Here is a 12,134-nt window from a genome sequence, read left to right as displayed (position 1 = left end):
TGTTTCCCCAGTCCAAAATTCTGCAAGGGATTCCTGGCAGATGAGCAAGGCTGAACCCCATATTTGAAGAATGCAGGCCAAACCCGAGCCACATGGTGGAAGAGTAGTCCTCGTGGCCCAGAAGTTCAAGGAGGGAGTGTGTGAAATGCATTTACAACTGCTCCACTGAAACTTGCTGGAATCTCACTCCTTTGGTCCTGGCGTTTTGTTTTGTTCAATTCCAGGGTCAGATCGAGGTTGTTTTTAGATTTACTAACCACTTTTCACCCCCATGCTCTCAACTTTTAGAATTTCAGAGAGGAGGGGTTGTTGGAGGTGATTAGCCTACCCCCCTCTTGTTACTGATTCAGGAGGTGGAGTGACTTCCCAAGGGCCATGGCTTGGAACAAGATCCAGGTCTCCCAACTTCTCCTGTGTTTTCTTCATCACTTAGATGAGGGCATGGCTGATTTGGGGCCCCTCTTAGTGGAATATATAGGGGATAAGCAGTAATATATAGAGACTCAGCTGTTGACTCATGAATATTGGTTCAACTCCAACTCCATATTGCTTTTCTGCAAAATCCTTGCATTGCCTAATTTCAGAACACATAGAAATTCCTCCTGGTTATTTTTCCTCTTGTTATGAAACCTTTTCTCCCCAGAACTCCTGGCACCTGAATTCCTCTGCTTACATGGTGGCCAAGCTCTACTCCTTTACCCAAATAGGCTTCTGTGTTGCACAAGCCAGTCTGACCTGGGTCAGGTTGACTTTCTTCGACTGGAGTCCATGTCTCTTCTTTCCTAGAAGCCTGCCCAGATACTTAAATCCCAGGCTGAAGGCCTGGTGTCCTCTGCCTCAGGACACCTCACCAGCCCATATAGAGGAAGTGAGTCACATCAGGGCAGGCAGCTTGGGGCACTGTGGGTGTGGCCATGTCTGCCCTGGGCACTGGGGGATGGGTCAGAAAGGTAGTGATCAAAATCTCCTGGTCCAGTCAAGGCAGGAGTGTGCGTGCCCCCGCTCTGTTGACCAGACGGGGTAACATCATTCTAATGCTGCCCACAGCCACTGCCCCCTCCTCCATCCACCTTCTCTTTTGTTTCCTGGGGGAGTGATACACCCTCTTATCTTTATTTCTCAGGCCTTGACTATCCAACTCCTGCCCCCAAACTTCCCCTGCCCACTGCTATCTTAAAAAGGTTCAACGGTCTTCGGTCTTCGGTTCTCTGAGCAATCATTTAAACCGTCTTGTGCCTGGCGGGGGTGGGGGTGGGTGGGGGGCACCTGGGTGGCTCAGTTGGTTGAGTGTCGGACTCTTGATGTCCCCGCTGGGGTCATGATCCCTGGGTTGTGGGTTGGAGCTCCGCATAGGGCTCTGCGCTGAGTGTGGAGCCTGCTTAGGATTCTCTCACTTCCTCTGCCCTTCTACCCCACTCACACGCCCTCTCTCTCTCTCTCTCTCTCAAATAAATAAAATAAAGTCTTGTGGGCACCTTTGGAGAAACATGGCATCTAGGAAAACTGCTTGAGAAAAGGGTTCAGAAGCTACAGAAAGGGAACCAAATAGTACAAGGTGTGAGGAGGTAGAGAGACACCCAAAGGTTAGCTGGAGCCCAAACAAGAGACACTGCACCCAGCTGGAAAAGGGCCTGTGGGTGTGTAGCACAGAGGAATCTGGGGAGGACTCTCAAGAAAGGTAGAGGGAATTCTGGATTGGAAGGCAGAGGGAGAGGGTACAGGGAGGTAAAAAGATGTAAGGGGTAAGGGTCAGGGAGGAATTCAGCCTGGGGCAAAGGAAGACAGGCCTGGAGGGCTTGCTGGGATCTGGAAAATCAGGCAGGCCTGGGCTAAAAAACTGCAGAAGAGCCCACTGGGGGCTGGTTCGGTGAGAGGTGGGCCAGGGGTTGGGCTGATAGTTCTCATTTCTCCAGTGGTAGGAATTCGCTGAGGGTCCTACTGCAAAGAGCAAATGAATAAATAGCTTGGAAATCAGCCCCTGCTTCCACAAGTCTCCAAGACAGAGCCTCAAGTGAGGGCCAAGCTCTCAACTGGAATAGGTGGGAGGCCACTCTCCTTCCTAGCACAGCTGTTAAAACACCCGAACTTGACTAGATAAACCATGAACGAAATTATTGCCAGAGGTTCTAACTGTGATAATATAAAAGCACCAACATTTCACCAAGGTAAAAATTAAACCAAACCAAACGAAGTTACCTCTAGTGGCTCAAACTCTAGATCTCTCTTTAAGCAAATCTCTCAACACATCCTAGCCACATTCTGTCCATGCTAGGAGATGCTAGGAGTCAAGGTCAGTTTTCCAGGATAATAAGCATGTGGCATCTTCCTGAAACATCAATTCTACCAGAGCAGGAAGGACATTTTTAAAACGTGAATCAGGAGAGGGGGAAATGGTGCAGATTGCAAAGTCAAATACATTTTACAAAACAAAAGTTGGGGGTTGGCCCTTTCAGAGCGTCCACTACAGTGGGGTGTGTGTCCAGGCGGGTAGGTTTCACCGCACTTGGGCGGAAACGTGGGTTTTAAGGCGGGGATGCAGCGGGGGACTTCGTAGGGGCCGCAGGCTCTGTAAGGAATCACCGGCGCCCGCCACCTGGGTCGGCCTGAGGGGCTCGCCCCAAGCCGAGGCACCTTCCCCCCTCTGCTGCCCAGTGCGGCGGGAGGTGGAAGGTGGCAACTGGTCGGGGGCAGCTGGGCTGAGGTCGCCGACCGCAGTCGGGAGCCGGCAGGTGCGGGTTCGCGGGCATCTCGCGGGTCTGGCCCCCGAGGGGAGAGCCCAGCGCGGCCGCCGGGCCCACACCTGCCTCCCCTGCTCGGGGGCTGCTCCGGGGTGCGGCGACCGCAGCGGGCACGGGTCCGAGGGCCGAGGAAGAGGCGGCGGGAGCGGGGCTGGGCGCAGAGGCCCGGGACCCGCCGCCCGCTCTCCCTCCCCGCCCCTGCCCCTGCCGTCGCCGGGCCGCAGGCCCACGCCCAGTCTCCCGGTTCCTGGGCCGCCCGCGGCCTTGCTCTCCGGCGCTGGGCTCGGACGCAGCCGTGCAGGGCTCGGCGGGAGGAGGAGGAAGGAGGGAGGGAGCGGGCGGGCGGGCAGGCGGAAGGGGGAGGAGAGGAGCGAGCCGAGCCAGTCCGGAGGGGGGGGGGTGCGGAGCTCGGACGCCCGGAGACACGGAGCAGCGGCTCCCGGCCCGGCCAGCCCCGCGACGCCGCTGCCGCCGCCGAGTGAGTGGGGGACCCCGGCCCGGGAGCCGCAGGCACTGCGCGCAGGGGCGGGGAGCAGCCGCCGAAAAGTTGGGAGAAGTGGGGGCCGCTCCGACGCGGCTCCGCGGAGAGGGCCCTGGCCGCGGAGGGGGCAGGGGGGGCGGCCGGGGCAGGGGCACCGGGGCGCGAGCTCCGGGCAGCGGGGCTGGGGGCGGGGGACGGCGGCCCCGGGGCGCGGGGGCGCGTGCGCGGGGTGCTCATGGCGGCGGGCCGGGGGCAGGGCGGGCCGGAGCGCCTCGCGGGAGCGGCCGGGCCCCCAGCGCCGCCGGAGGGCAGGCTGGCCGGGTGCCCCGGGCCTGGAGAAGCCAGCCCTCCTGGCAACAGGTAGAGGCTGGAGGGAGGCACCCGGAGCCGCTCGCGGAGGGCCCGAGCCGCCGGCGCCCCTTTGTTGGGGAGGAGAGTCTCCCCCCCCCGCCGCCCCGGGCTGGCGGCGGGCCCGCGGCCAGGGTAGGAGGGAGACGGGGGTCGTGCCGACTTTTTCTCGGGCTGGTCCTCAGTGCCCGCTCCGGGAGGGAGGTCAGAGCGTCCATGTGCTTAACGGGAAACAGGAAGGAGTGGCTCTTGCGTCTGCCCCGGCCCCCCAAGGCTAAGGCTCCTATACCGTTATGGGGTGTGTGTGGCAGGGGTGGGGAGGGGGGAAGCTGCCGGTGAAACTGGTTTTCTGGGCCACAGCTTGTTAATTACCGGCCTGGAGGCTCTCTGGCAAGTAGGTTAATGGCAGGTGTGTGGCGCTAATCTTTGGCCTGAGCTTGGGGGTTTCTCTCTCTCCCCAAGCCAGGCCCCTGGCATCAAAACCTGGGCTTAAGTCACTTGAGTTGCTAGACTCAGTAGTCAGGGGGACTCTGGGGACCCTGAGAAATGGAGGAGGGAGCTGAGTCTGGGAAGGCCTCCAGCAGGCAGTCACCCCGCATCGGTGCTGGAAGGGTCGCTGCCCCCGTACCAAAGTCCAGATCACCTAATCTAAATGTGGGTGGCCAGCTGCACTTGTGGTGGGGCTCTAGGGATAAGGACTTGTCTGCAGCTTTGTGTCTCCGGGCCTGGCCTTAATCTTAAAGTGACCTGCACACACTCTCTGTTCTAAACAGAGTTCCTTGTCTCCCTTGGCACCCTACAGTCCACTCCCTTCACTGGGGCCTTTGCACGGCTTTCCCCCTGGGAGGGCCGGCCTCCTCTCTCCCCTGTCACTGGCCACAGGCCACTGATTCTTTACAGCACTGCCCGGCTCAGCCTCTTCAACCTGCCTGCCTCTCCCTGCCCCTGGAGGCTGTAGTCACATGCACTATTTGGGTGTGTTGGGGCCTCTAGCGGGGCAGCTTAGACAAGCTAAATTTGGGGACCTACACTGCGGCCTGGAACAATGACACACCTCCTGTTGGCTTCATCTAGTTCCTGAGGTGCTGTTGCTGCCTGAAAAGAGACTTTTCAACTGGAAGACCATTTGGGTCCTCCCGCTTTTTTGTAGTCCCTCAAGCCTGTGGGACCCTGTGTTTGTCACTCTCTCCTTTGCTGATCCTGTTTTCCTCAATCATATCTCCAAACTCTAAGAGCCAGAGAGACTTTTCACATTGAGTCGGACATCCCTTCCCCACCAACTCCAACTTCTGCCCTCTAAGCGTTCTGGGTTTACAAGCCCCCATGGGTACCCTCTGCCCCTTTTCATCCATCTCTGAGTGTGTGGGAGGGGTCAGTCAGAGTTGGGGTAAAGGGTGGGGGTGGGGCAGAGCCCTGTTCAAGTTCCTGGTAATCCAATGCCCATGAAATCCCTGCTCTGCTGGCCCCTTTCCAGCCTGTGCCTCAGAAAGTGGCATCTGTGTCTCTGAGGCAGGTGTGTATGTGTGTGTGCGTGTGTATATGTGTGTATGTATGTGAGAGACACACACAGATGCATACACACACTATCATCTCTTCATGTGTGTGTCAGGAGTAAATTCTGTGAGTGGAAAAACATCTGTAGGTGTGATTTCTCCAGCAGAAAATCAAGTATCTACCCTGAGGGCCAACTTGCTGGAAAAGCAGGGTTGTCTCCCTAGGCCAAGTAGATATCCTGCCTTCTTGGCTTGATGCGCTGGTGCCAAGAAGCCACCAGGGCTGCCTCTGGGAGCAGACTTGTTGCTTCTGTGGGGGTGTGTAAGCAGGGCGCTGGGAGCCCCTGTTGTTCACTCCCCCCCCCCCCCCCCAAACCCGTGTTGAGTCAGAAGTCCTGACCCTGCTGAATCTGGTGCTTCTCCCTGCTGGGCTAGGCCCAGGGTGGGGAAGGGTGGGCAGGGAGGGGGTAGCATTCCTCTGCTAATGGAAGTCCTAGGCTGGGCCACAAGGGAAGGCTGTGGTCACAGAAAGACTGAAAGCCAAGTGTGAGAGAGCCCCCATGAATCTGCATCTCTGAGCTCCTGACACACCATATTCTTTGGCTTTCCCTGTTTGGGATGGGAAGGGGATGAGTGCTATCTTGTCCTGGGGTTGAGATAGTTGCACTATCCTGGTGATTGCCCTTGACCACTCTCTGACACTTTTTCTGCCAGCTTCCCCAGCTTCTCATTTTCTTTGGAGGGATAGACTGGCAGAAGACATTCCTGGACCCCAGGAGTCAGGGAGAGGGGCCCCACTCCTACCCTCTGGGACCCCAGCCGGCCTTCTGAATCTTTAATCCTTAAAATGTCCCTGACAAGAGAAACTTCCTGCCAGTTTTCACTGACCAGTGTAGGGATGGGGCCCAATCTCCAGGCCTCTCTGTACCTTTGGCTTTAGATCTCAGTGAATGACAAGTTGGGCTCTAAGAGACAGCAGTCAGGGGACATGTCAGGTGTACTTCCCTACCTCCAATCTAGCTAAGCTAAGAATGTGGAAAGGAGGATCCAGAGATGTGCTAGCACATCTAGGCCTTTTACCTTGCCCCCTCTCCATTAAATTTTCTCTATCTTTTCTCCGGGATAAAAGTGTGTCGTACACATGGTCGTGTGGGTAAAGTTCCACTGTGGATAATTATGTTTAATTTTGTTCAGTTCAAAAAGGTTCCATCTCTTTAACTGATTAAATATTTATTCTGGCTAAGGTGGAGGGGGAAGGGGCAATGAATGCCCTCAGGAGCTGAGGCCTGGAGAGAGAGAGAGAGAGAGAGAGAGAGAGAGAGAGAGAGAGAGAGAAAATGTGTGTGTGTGTGTGTGTGAGAGAGAGAGAGAGAGAGAGAGAGAGAGAGAGAGAGTGAGAGAGAGAGAGAGAGATTGGGGGAAGGTGAAGCTGAAGCTCCTTTATTGTCAGTGCTGACCTCTGATTTCATCTGAGAGCAGTGACCAGGAGTGGGGACAAGAGGGTAAAGTCCTTGAGCTGGAATAATGACCCGTGACAGGCTGAGAGGGATTTCGCAAGTGCTTCTGTGGTGGGTGTGGGCGGAGCTGTTGGAAGAGCAGCCGGAGGACCAGCCCAGCTCAGCTGAGATCTGATCAGCCTTCAGCCAGTGGCACCAACTGGTGTCCAATTCACAGTGGAGAACAATCTCCCCACTCTCTTCCCTCCCTGGGTGGGAGGAGACCACCTTCCTTCTGTGTCAGCGCTTCATTCCGAGGCCAGCCTGAATACCACCACCTCTCTTCCCTCCTGGGAGGATGAGGGCTGGGAGCCTGGAAACTTCTGCCCTTGCCATCCTGCTGGCGTTCATTGCTGAGTCCCAGGACTGCCAGGTATTGTGTTGGTACCGGCATCACTGATGCTTCAGGACCATCTTGCTCTTAGCTCCAAGCAGCTGCTGTCCCCCTCGGAGCCACAGACAGTGGCTGTGTAGGATACGTCAAAGGAGGTCTGTATCCTCCCTCATTCTGGTATCCAAGTGGTTGGTCACTACCACCCTGATGATCCTTTCTCTAACAGTGGAGGAAAAGGTGGGGCGGTGGAGGAAGCAACAGCTTTTATTATCTGAGAGTATTTGTGATGGCTGTTCCCCTGCAGACTAGTTAGGGTTTTATTTTCTAGATGAGCCTTAGGAAGAAATAGTTCCTAGTCCCACCAGATGTCTTGGTCTGCTGTCACCATGGTCTGTCCCCCAATCCCTGATCCTTTGCAGCCTTGCTTTCACTTTATTTCTGAAAAGAGGCTTCAGTTAAGAGTTCTTCAGCCTTATTTGCTGGGATTGGATGTCTCAGCATGGGGTGTTAATCTTGTGTGTGATAGTTTGAGGTCCACTGATTGTCCTGGGGCTCAGCATCCTTTAGGGACATCATTTTGCTTTACTTCGGCCTCTTAATTTTCCCTAGGGACCTGTTACCTGGATGGGTTGTAGGGAAGGAGGAGGTAGGGTTCGCCTCAGCCCTGCAATCTGTTTTCAGGGCTTCCCTGACAGGGAAGCTTCCAGCTGTGGGTTGGCTTGAGGGATGGAGGGGGTAGCTGAAGAGTGGGATGGGGGAGGGTGCCTCCTTTACTCAGATTGTTGGTTACAGCCTCTAGGGCCAGATCCTGCCTGTCCTCTGTGCTGGGGTAGCAACATGACCGGAAGACCCCAAGGTTCTTAGTTCTAGAGAATTGGGACTCCTGGGGGTTGTCAGCATCATCCTTCAGTTGCTAAAAACAGTAAATGTTAGAACTGGAAAGGCACCATGTTGCAGATGAAGAAGCTGATTTGTCCGAGGCCATTGGCCAGGACCGGAATCCAGGGCTTGAATCTCTGTCCCCTTCTCCTTTGTTACACCATGGAAACTTTCATCTCTCTTTTCCCCCATAGCTGCCCCCTGTGATGCCCTCTCCCTTCCCCCCTCCTCACTCAGGATGCTCCAGACCCTGTATGACTACTTCTGGTGGGAACGGCTGTGGCTGCCTGTGAACTTAACCTGGGCTGATCTAGAAGACCGGGATGGACGTGTCTATGCCAAAGCCTCAGACCTCTACATCACACTACCCCTGGCCTTGCTCTTCCTCATCGTTCGATACTTCTTTGAGCTGTGAGCATACTGCCCCTACCCCCATGCCTTCCTTGGCTGCCAGACACAGTGAAATTTCTCGCATTTCAAGTCCATCTCTTGCTGTTTAATTGGTGCTGGGTCCCGCTCTTCTGGCCACCCCAATCCCTGCCTACTGTGCGCCCCCCCCACTGATCCCTGCCTACTGTGCACCCCCCCACTGATCCCTGCCTACTGTGTGCCCCCCACTAAAGGCAGCATTGTCTTCCTGAGGGTTCAGCACCCCCAGGCCCTCTCCTTCAATGGTCGTTTGTTCTCCCCCTCCCCGCTCCCGCCCGGTCACTTGTGAACACAGGCAGCTTTGTCAGCTCTGGGCAGCCCATGGAGGCCAGAGAGAGGGTTGCTGGGAAACTGAGGCCCAGGATAAAGTTGCCTGAGCTTGCAGTCCTTTCCCCTCCCAGTGTAGGGGCTACTGAGACACTGAGGTGCTTCCAGAGAGCCAGACACTTCTCACTCCTATCCCTTCCTCAGTTACGTGGCCACCCCACTGGCTGCCCTCCTGAACATAAAGGAGAAAACTCGGCTGCGGGCACCTCCCAACCCCACCTTGGAGCATTTCTACCTGACCAGTGGCAAGCAGCCCAAACAGGTTTGAGCCACAGACCCCAGCCTGGCAGTCACTGGGTGCTAAGGGGGGGAGAGCAGGGGGAGGGGGCAGGCTGCAGGGCCAACCCTGGTGGGTGAAGAGAGGAGAGGGCAGGGGTGCCGACCTAGCTTCTCACTGGGAGAGGGCGAGAGGGTGGGGGAGCCGAAGCCGAATGGTAATGGGGCTTCCTCATGACACCCAGGCAGAGGTAGAGCTCCTGTCACGGCAGAGCGGGCTCTCTGGCCGCCAGGTAGAGCGCTGGTTCCGGCGCCGCCGCAACCAGGACCGGCCCAGTCTCCTCAAGAAGTTCCGAGAAGCCAGGTAGGGGAGGCTGGGGCAGGAGAAGCTGGGCGGCAGAGGAAGCTCTGATGTATCTTGCTGGGAGGGGTGGGCCATGGCCCTGTGCGGGGAGAGGCTGTACCTAGGTGAGCAGGTGAATTTGGTTATTAATGATATTGAGAGGATATCTGGGGGCACTTGGGGGTGGCTGGAGGGCTATGCCACTCTTCCAGTCCTTTCTGCTTCCTCTTGCAGCTGGAGATTCACCTTTTATCTGATCGCTTTCATTGCTGGCATGGCCGTCATTGTGGATGTGAGTGGGGATTAATGGGAGGTGGGAGTAGGCTCTCTAGCAAGGTGGGATGAGGCCACAGAACTTGGGTCCCTCCTCTTTTAACCTCTCACTGTCTCTCTGCAGAAACCCTGGTTCTATGACATGAAGAAGGTTTGGGAGGGATATCCCATACAGGTATGAAATGGGGTCCTGACTCATTGTATAGCATCAAGGTAGGACAGGACTAGGACACACACACCCTCGTGAAGAGAGGATCTCTGGAACACATGGCAGAAGGCACTGGAGTCGTGGTGCTAAAGCACTTTGGGCTAGAAGGGCTGGGTTTGGACAGGTGAGACTCTTGGGACCTGCTGCTCCAGGGCCCCTTACCTTTCTTTCTCTCCGCTCTCCCAGAGCACCATCCCTTCCCAGTATTGGTACTACATGATTGAACTTTCTTTCTACTGGTCCCTGCTCTTCAGCATTGCCTCTGATGTCAAGCGTAAGGTGGGTCAGGGAGCTGTGCCATTAAGCCTAAAGAACCAAGATAAAACCCTGGGAGGAAGAGCCCCCCCTTTGATTTCTGGGTATTTGGATGGAGCTGTGGGTTGAGGGGCACAAAGGGGAAGGGGAGGTAGGAATAGTGGGGGCTGGGGAACAGTTAATAGTGCCCTGAAGCCTGCATCTTTCCTTCAGGATTTCAAGGAACAGATCATCCACCACGTGGCTACCATCATCCTCATCAGCTTCTCCTGGTTTGCCAATTACATCCGAGCAGGGACTCTGATCATGGCTCTTCATGACTCTTCTGACTACCTGCTAGAGGTCAGGCTTCCTGGGCCATTTCTTCAAACCTAGAGACTCTGGTGCAGGTTCTCCCATCCCTCTCCCTTTTTTGCAGGGGGGGGTGGTGGTGGTGGTGGTGGTGGTGGTGCTGGTGCTGTTGACGTTCCTGGGACCAAGGAAGCGGGGGGCACAGAGCCAGCATGTGTATGAACATATATGGGAGAGTCAGGAGCCTGTGATGATGGATGGGGCTATCTATGCAGTCAGCCAAGATGTTTAACTATGCGGGATGGAAAAACACCTGCAACAACATCTTCATCGTCTTCGCCATTGTCTTCATCATCACCCGACTGGTCATCCTGCCCTTCTGGTGAGTAGGAGGCCAGAGGACACTCCTGTCCTCGAGGAATCAGGAGTCTTGCCTCTCCCTGCCCCCTCCTCTGTGTGTTTACAATTCCCTCTACTTTCCTACTGCAGGATCTTGCACTGCACCGTGGTGTACCCACTGGAGCTCTACCCCGCCTTCTTTGGCTACTACTTCTTTAATTCCATGATGGGAGTGCTACAGCTGCTACATGTCTTCTGGGCTTACTTCATTCTGCGCATGGCCCACAAGTTCATAACTGGAAAGGTGAATGCTCTGTAGGCCCCACTACCTTCAACTCTAGAAACCGCCCAAACTCCCTCCCGTACCAGCAACCTGCTAAGAGACTACTGTGGGGCCCTGGGTAAAGCAGGACAAGCCTGCTGAGAGAGGCATTTCTTGGGGGTTTGAGGACAGCGACTAACCCTTCTTATCCCTTCCACAGCTGGTAGAAGATGAACGCAGTGACCCGGAAGAAACCGAGAGCTCAGAGGGGGAGGAGGCTATAGCAGGGGGAGGAGCAAAGAGCCGGCCACTAGCCAACGGCCACCCTGTCATCAGTAACAACCATCGTAAGAATGACTGAACCATTGTTCCTGCTGCCCCTCAGATTAATGGGTAAAGCCAAGGAACTAGTCCCTCCTCCCCACAGGGCCACTTTGAGCCCTGGGGGCTGGGGAGGGGGGCTGGGAAGCAGAAAGCAAGGAGAAAGTTCTTCTGTGTCCCAGCCCCCTGCTTCTTTGTCACCCAGTTGCCTTTAAACCAAATTCGAACCAGCCAATCCCCAGGTAGAGGGGAGGCTGGTACATCCTTTGTTAGAGGGGGACGGACTTCTTTTCCTCTCTTTTTTTCAAGGTGTACTGTTGTTTCTGAGGCCCTTCCTCAGCTCTGGGGGTGGGGGTTACAACTCACATTCCTTATTCTTCAGAATTTGGCCCCAGCTGTTTGCCTCTGACCCCCTGACCTCCAGAGCCAGGGTCGTGCCTTACTGTGCCACCTGTGGGCCTCATTCTGCCAAAGATGGACCAAGGCTCACCTTTCTAGGCTCCCTAACTTGGGCCAGAAACCAAAGCTGAGCTTTTACTTTTTTCCCTCCAAAGACACAAATGAATTGAGTGTAGGAGGGTACATATGACCCCTGCCCTACCTCTGCCAAAAAGGAGGAGCCACACTGGGACTGTTCGGCCGGTCTACGTGTCACTTCTCTGCCAGCTCTCTCTAGTCACAGGTCCAAGATCTTACTGCCTCCTTTCTCTGGCCTCTTTCCCTAGGCTAGCTGGTTTGGAATAGAATGGCAACTAGTTCTAATTTTTATTTATTAAACATTCGGTGTTTTGGTTTTCAAGCCAGAATTACAGCTAGCACCTGGCATTTGAGCAGAGGGACCACTTCAGACCAAAATGTACTGTTAATGGTGTTTTGTTTTGTTTTTTAATTAAAATATATTAAAGATGAAAACATGGCAACAAGTGTCTGAGACTAGCAGGAACTGCGAAGGGGGATCAACTAAATAAACTAAGGTAGTCTTCCTCATGGTTATGTGATGTTTTCATTTTTAAATTTCATATGGCAAATAAGAAAAAGCCAAGGTAGGGAGGGTAAGAGATTAATGACAGCTGCACCTTGGGAAGGGTGGGGGGGGAAACA

The 12,134-nt window shown here is 55.2% G+C and overlaps 1 protein-coding gene across 4 annotated transcripts; it reads left to right on the top strand.

Annotated features, from left to right (window-relative positions):
* The first annotated feature begins 2,605 nt into the window (after positions 1-2,605).
* On the top strand, positions 2,606-12,020 carry CERS2 (ceramide synthase 2). Of its 4 annotated transcripts, none has more exons than XM_027056247.2 (11): positions 2,606-2,729; positions 8,007-8,180; positions 8,670-8,787; positions 8,987-9,105; positions 9,319-9,376; positions 9,482-9,532; positions 9,752-9,844; positions 10,034-10,162; positions 10,387-10,493; positions 10,601-10,754; positions 10,933-12,020. In XM_027056247.2, the coding sequence occupies exons 2-11, from the start codon at positions 8,008-8,010 to the stop codon at positions 11,071-11,073; spliced, it is 1,143 nt and encodes a 380-aa protein (XP_026912048.1). In that variant the 5' UTR covers positions 2,606-2,729; position 8,007; the 3' UTR covers positions 11,074-12,020. The 4 variants fall into 4 exon arrangements, with proteins under 4 accessions (XP_026912048.1, XP_026912049.1, XP_026912046.1 ...); XM_027056248.2 differs by lacking the exon at positions 2,606-2,729 and adding an exon at positions 3,066-3,216; XM_027056245.2 differs by lacking the exon at positions 2,606-2,729 and adding an exon at positions 3,082-3,216 and having other exon boundaries at positions 7,964-8,180.
* The last annotated feature ends 114 nt before the right edge of the window (positions 12,021-12,134 follow it).

Source organism: Acinonyx jubatus, chromosome C1 (assembly GCF_027475565.1).
Source record: "Acinonyx jubatus isolate Ajub_Pintada_27869175 chromosome C1, VMU_Ajub_asm_v1.0, whole genome shotgun sequence".
Lineage (NCBI taxonomy): Eukaryota > Metazoa > Chordata > Mammalia > Carnivora > Felidae > Acinonyx > Acinonyx jubatus.
Note: the sequence above shows the minus strand (reverse complement) of the source record. Positions and strands in the feature narration are given on the sequence as shown.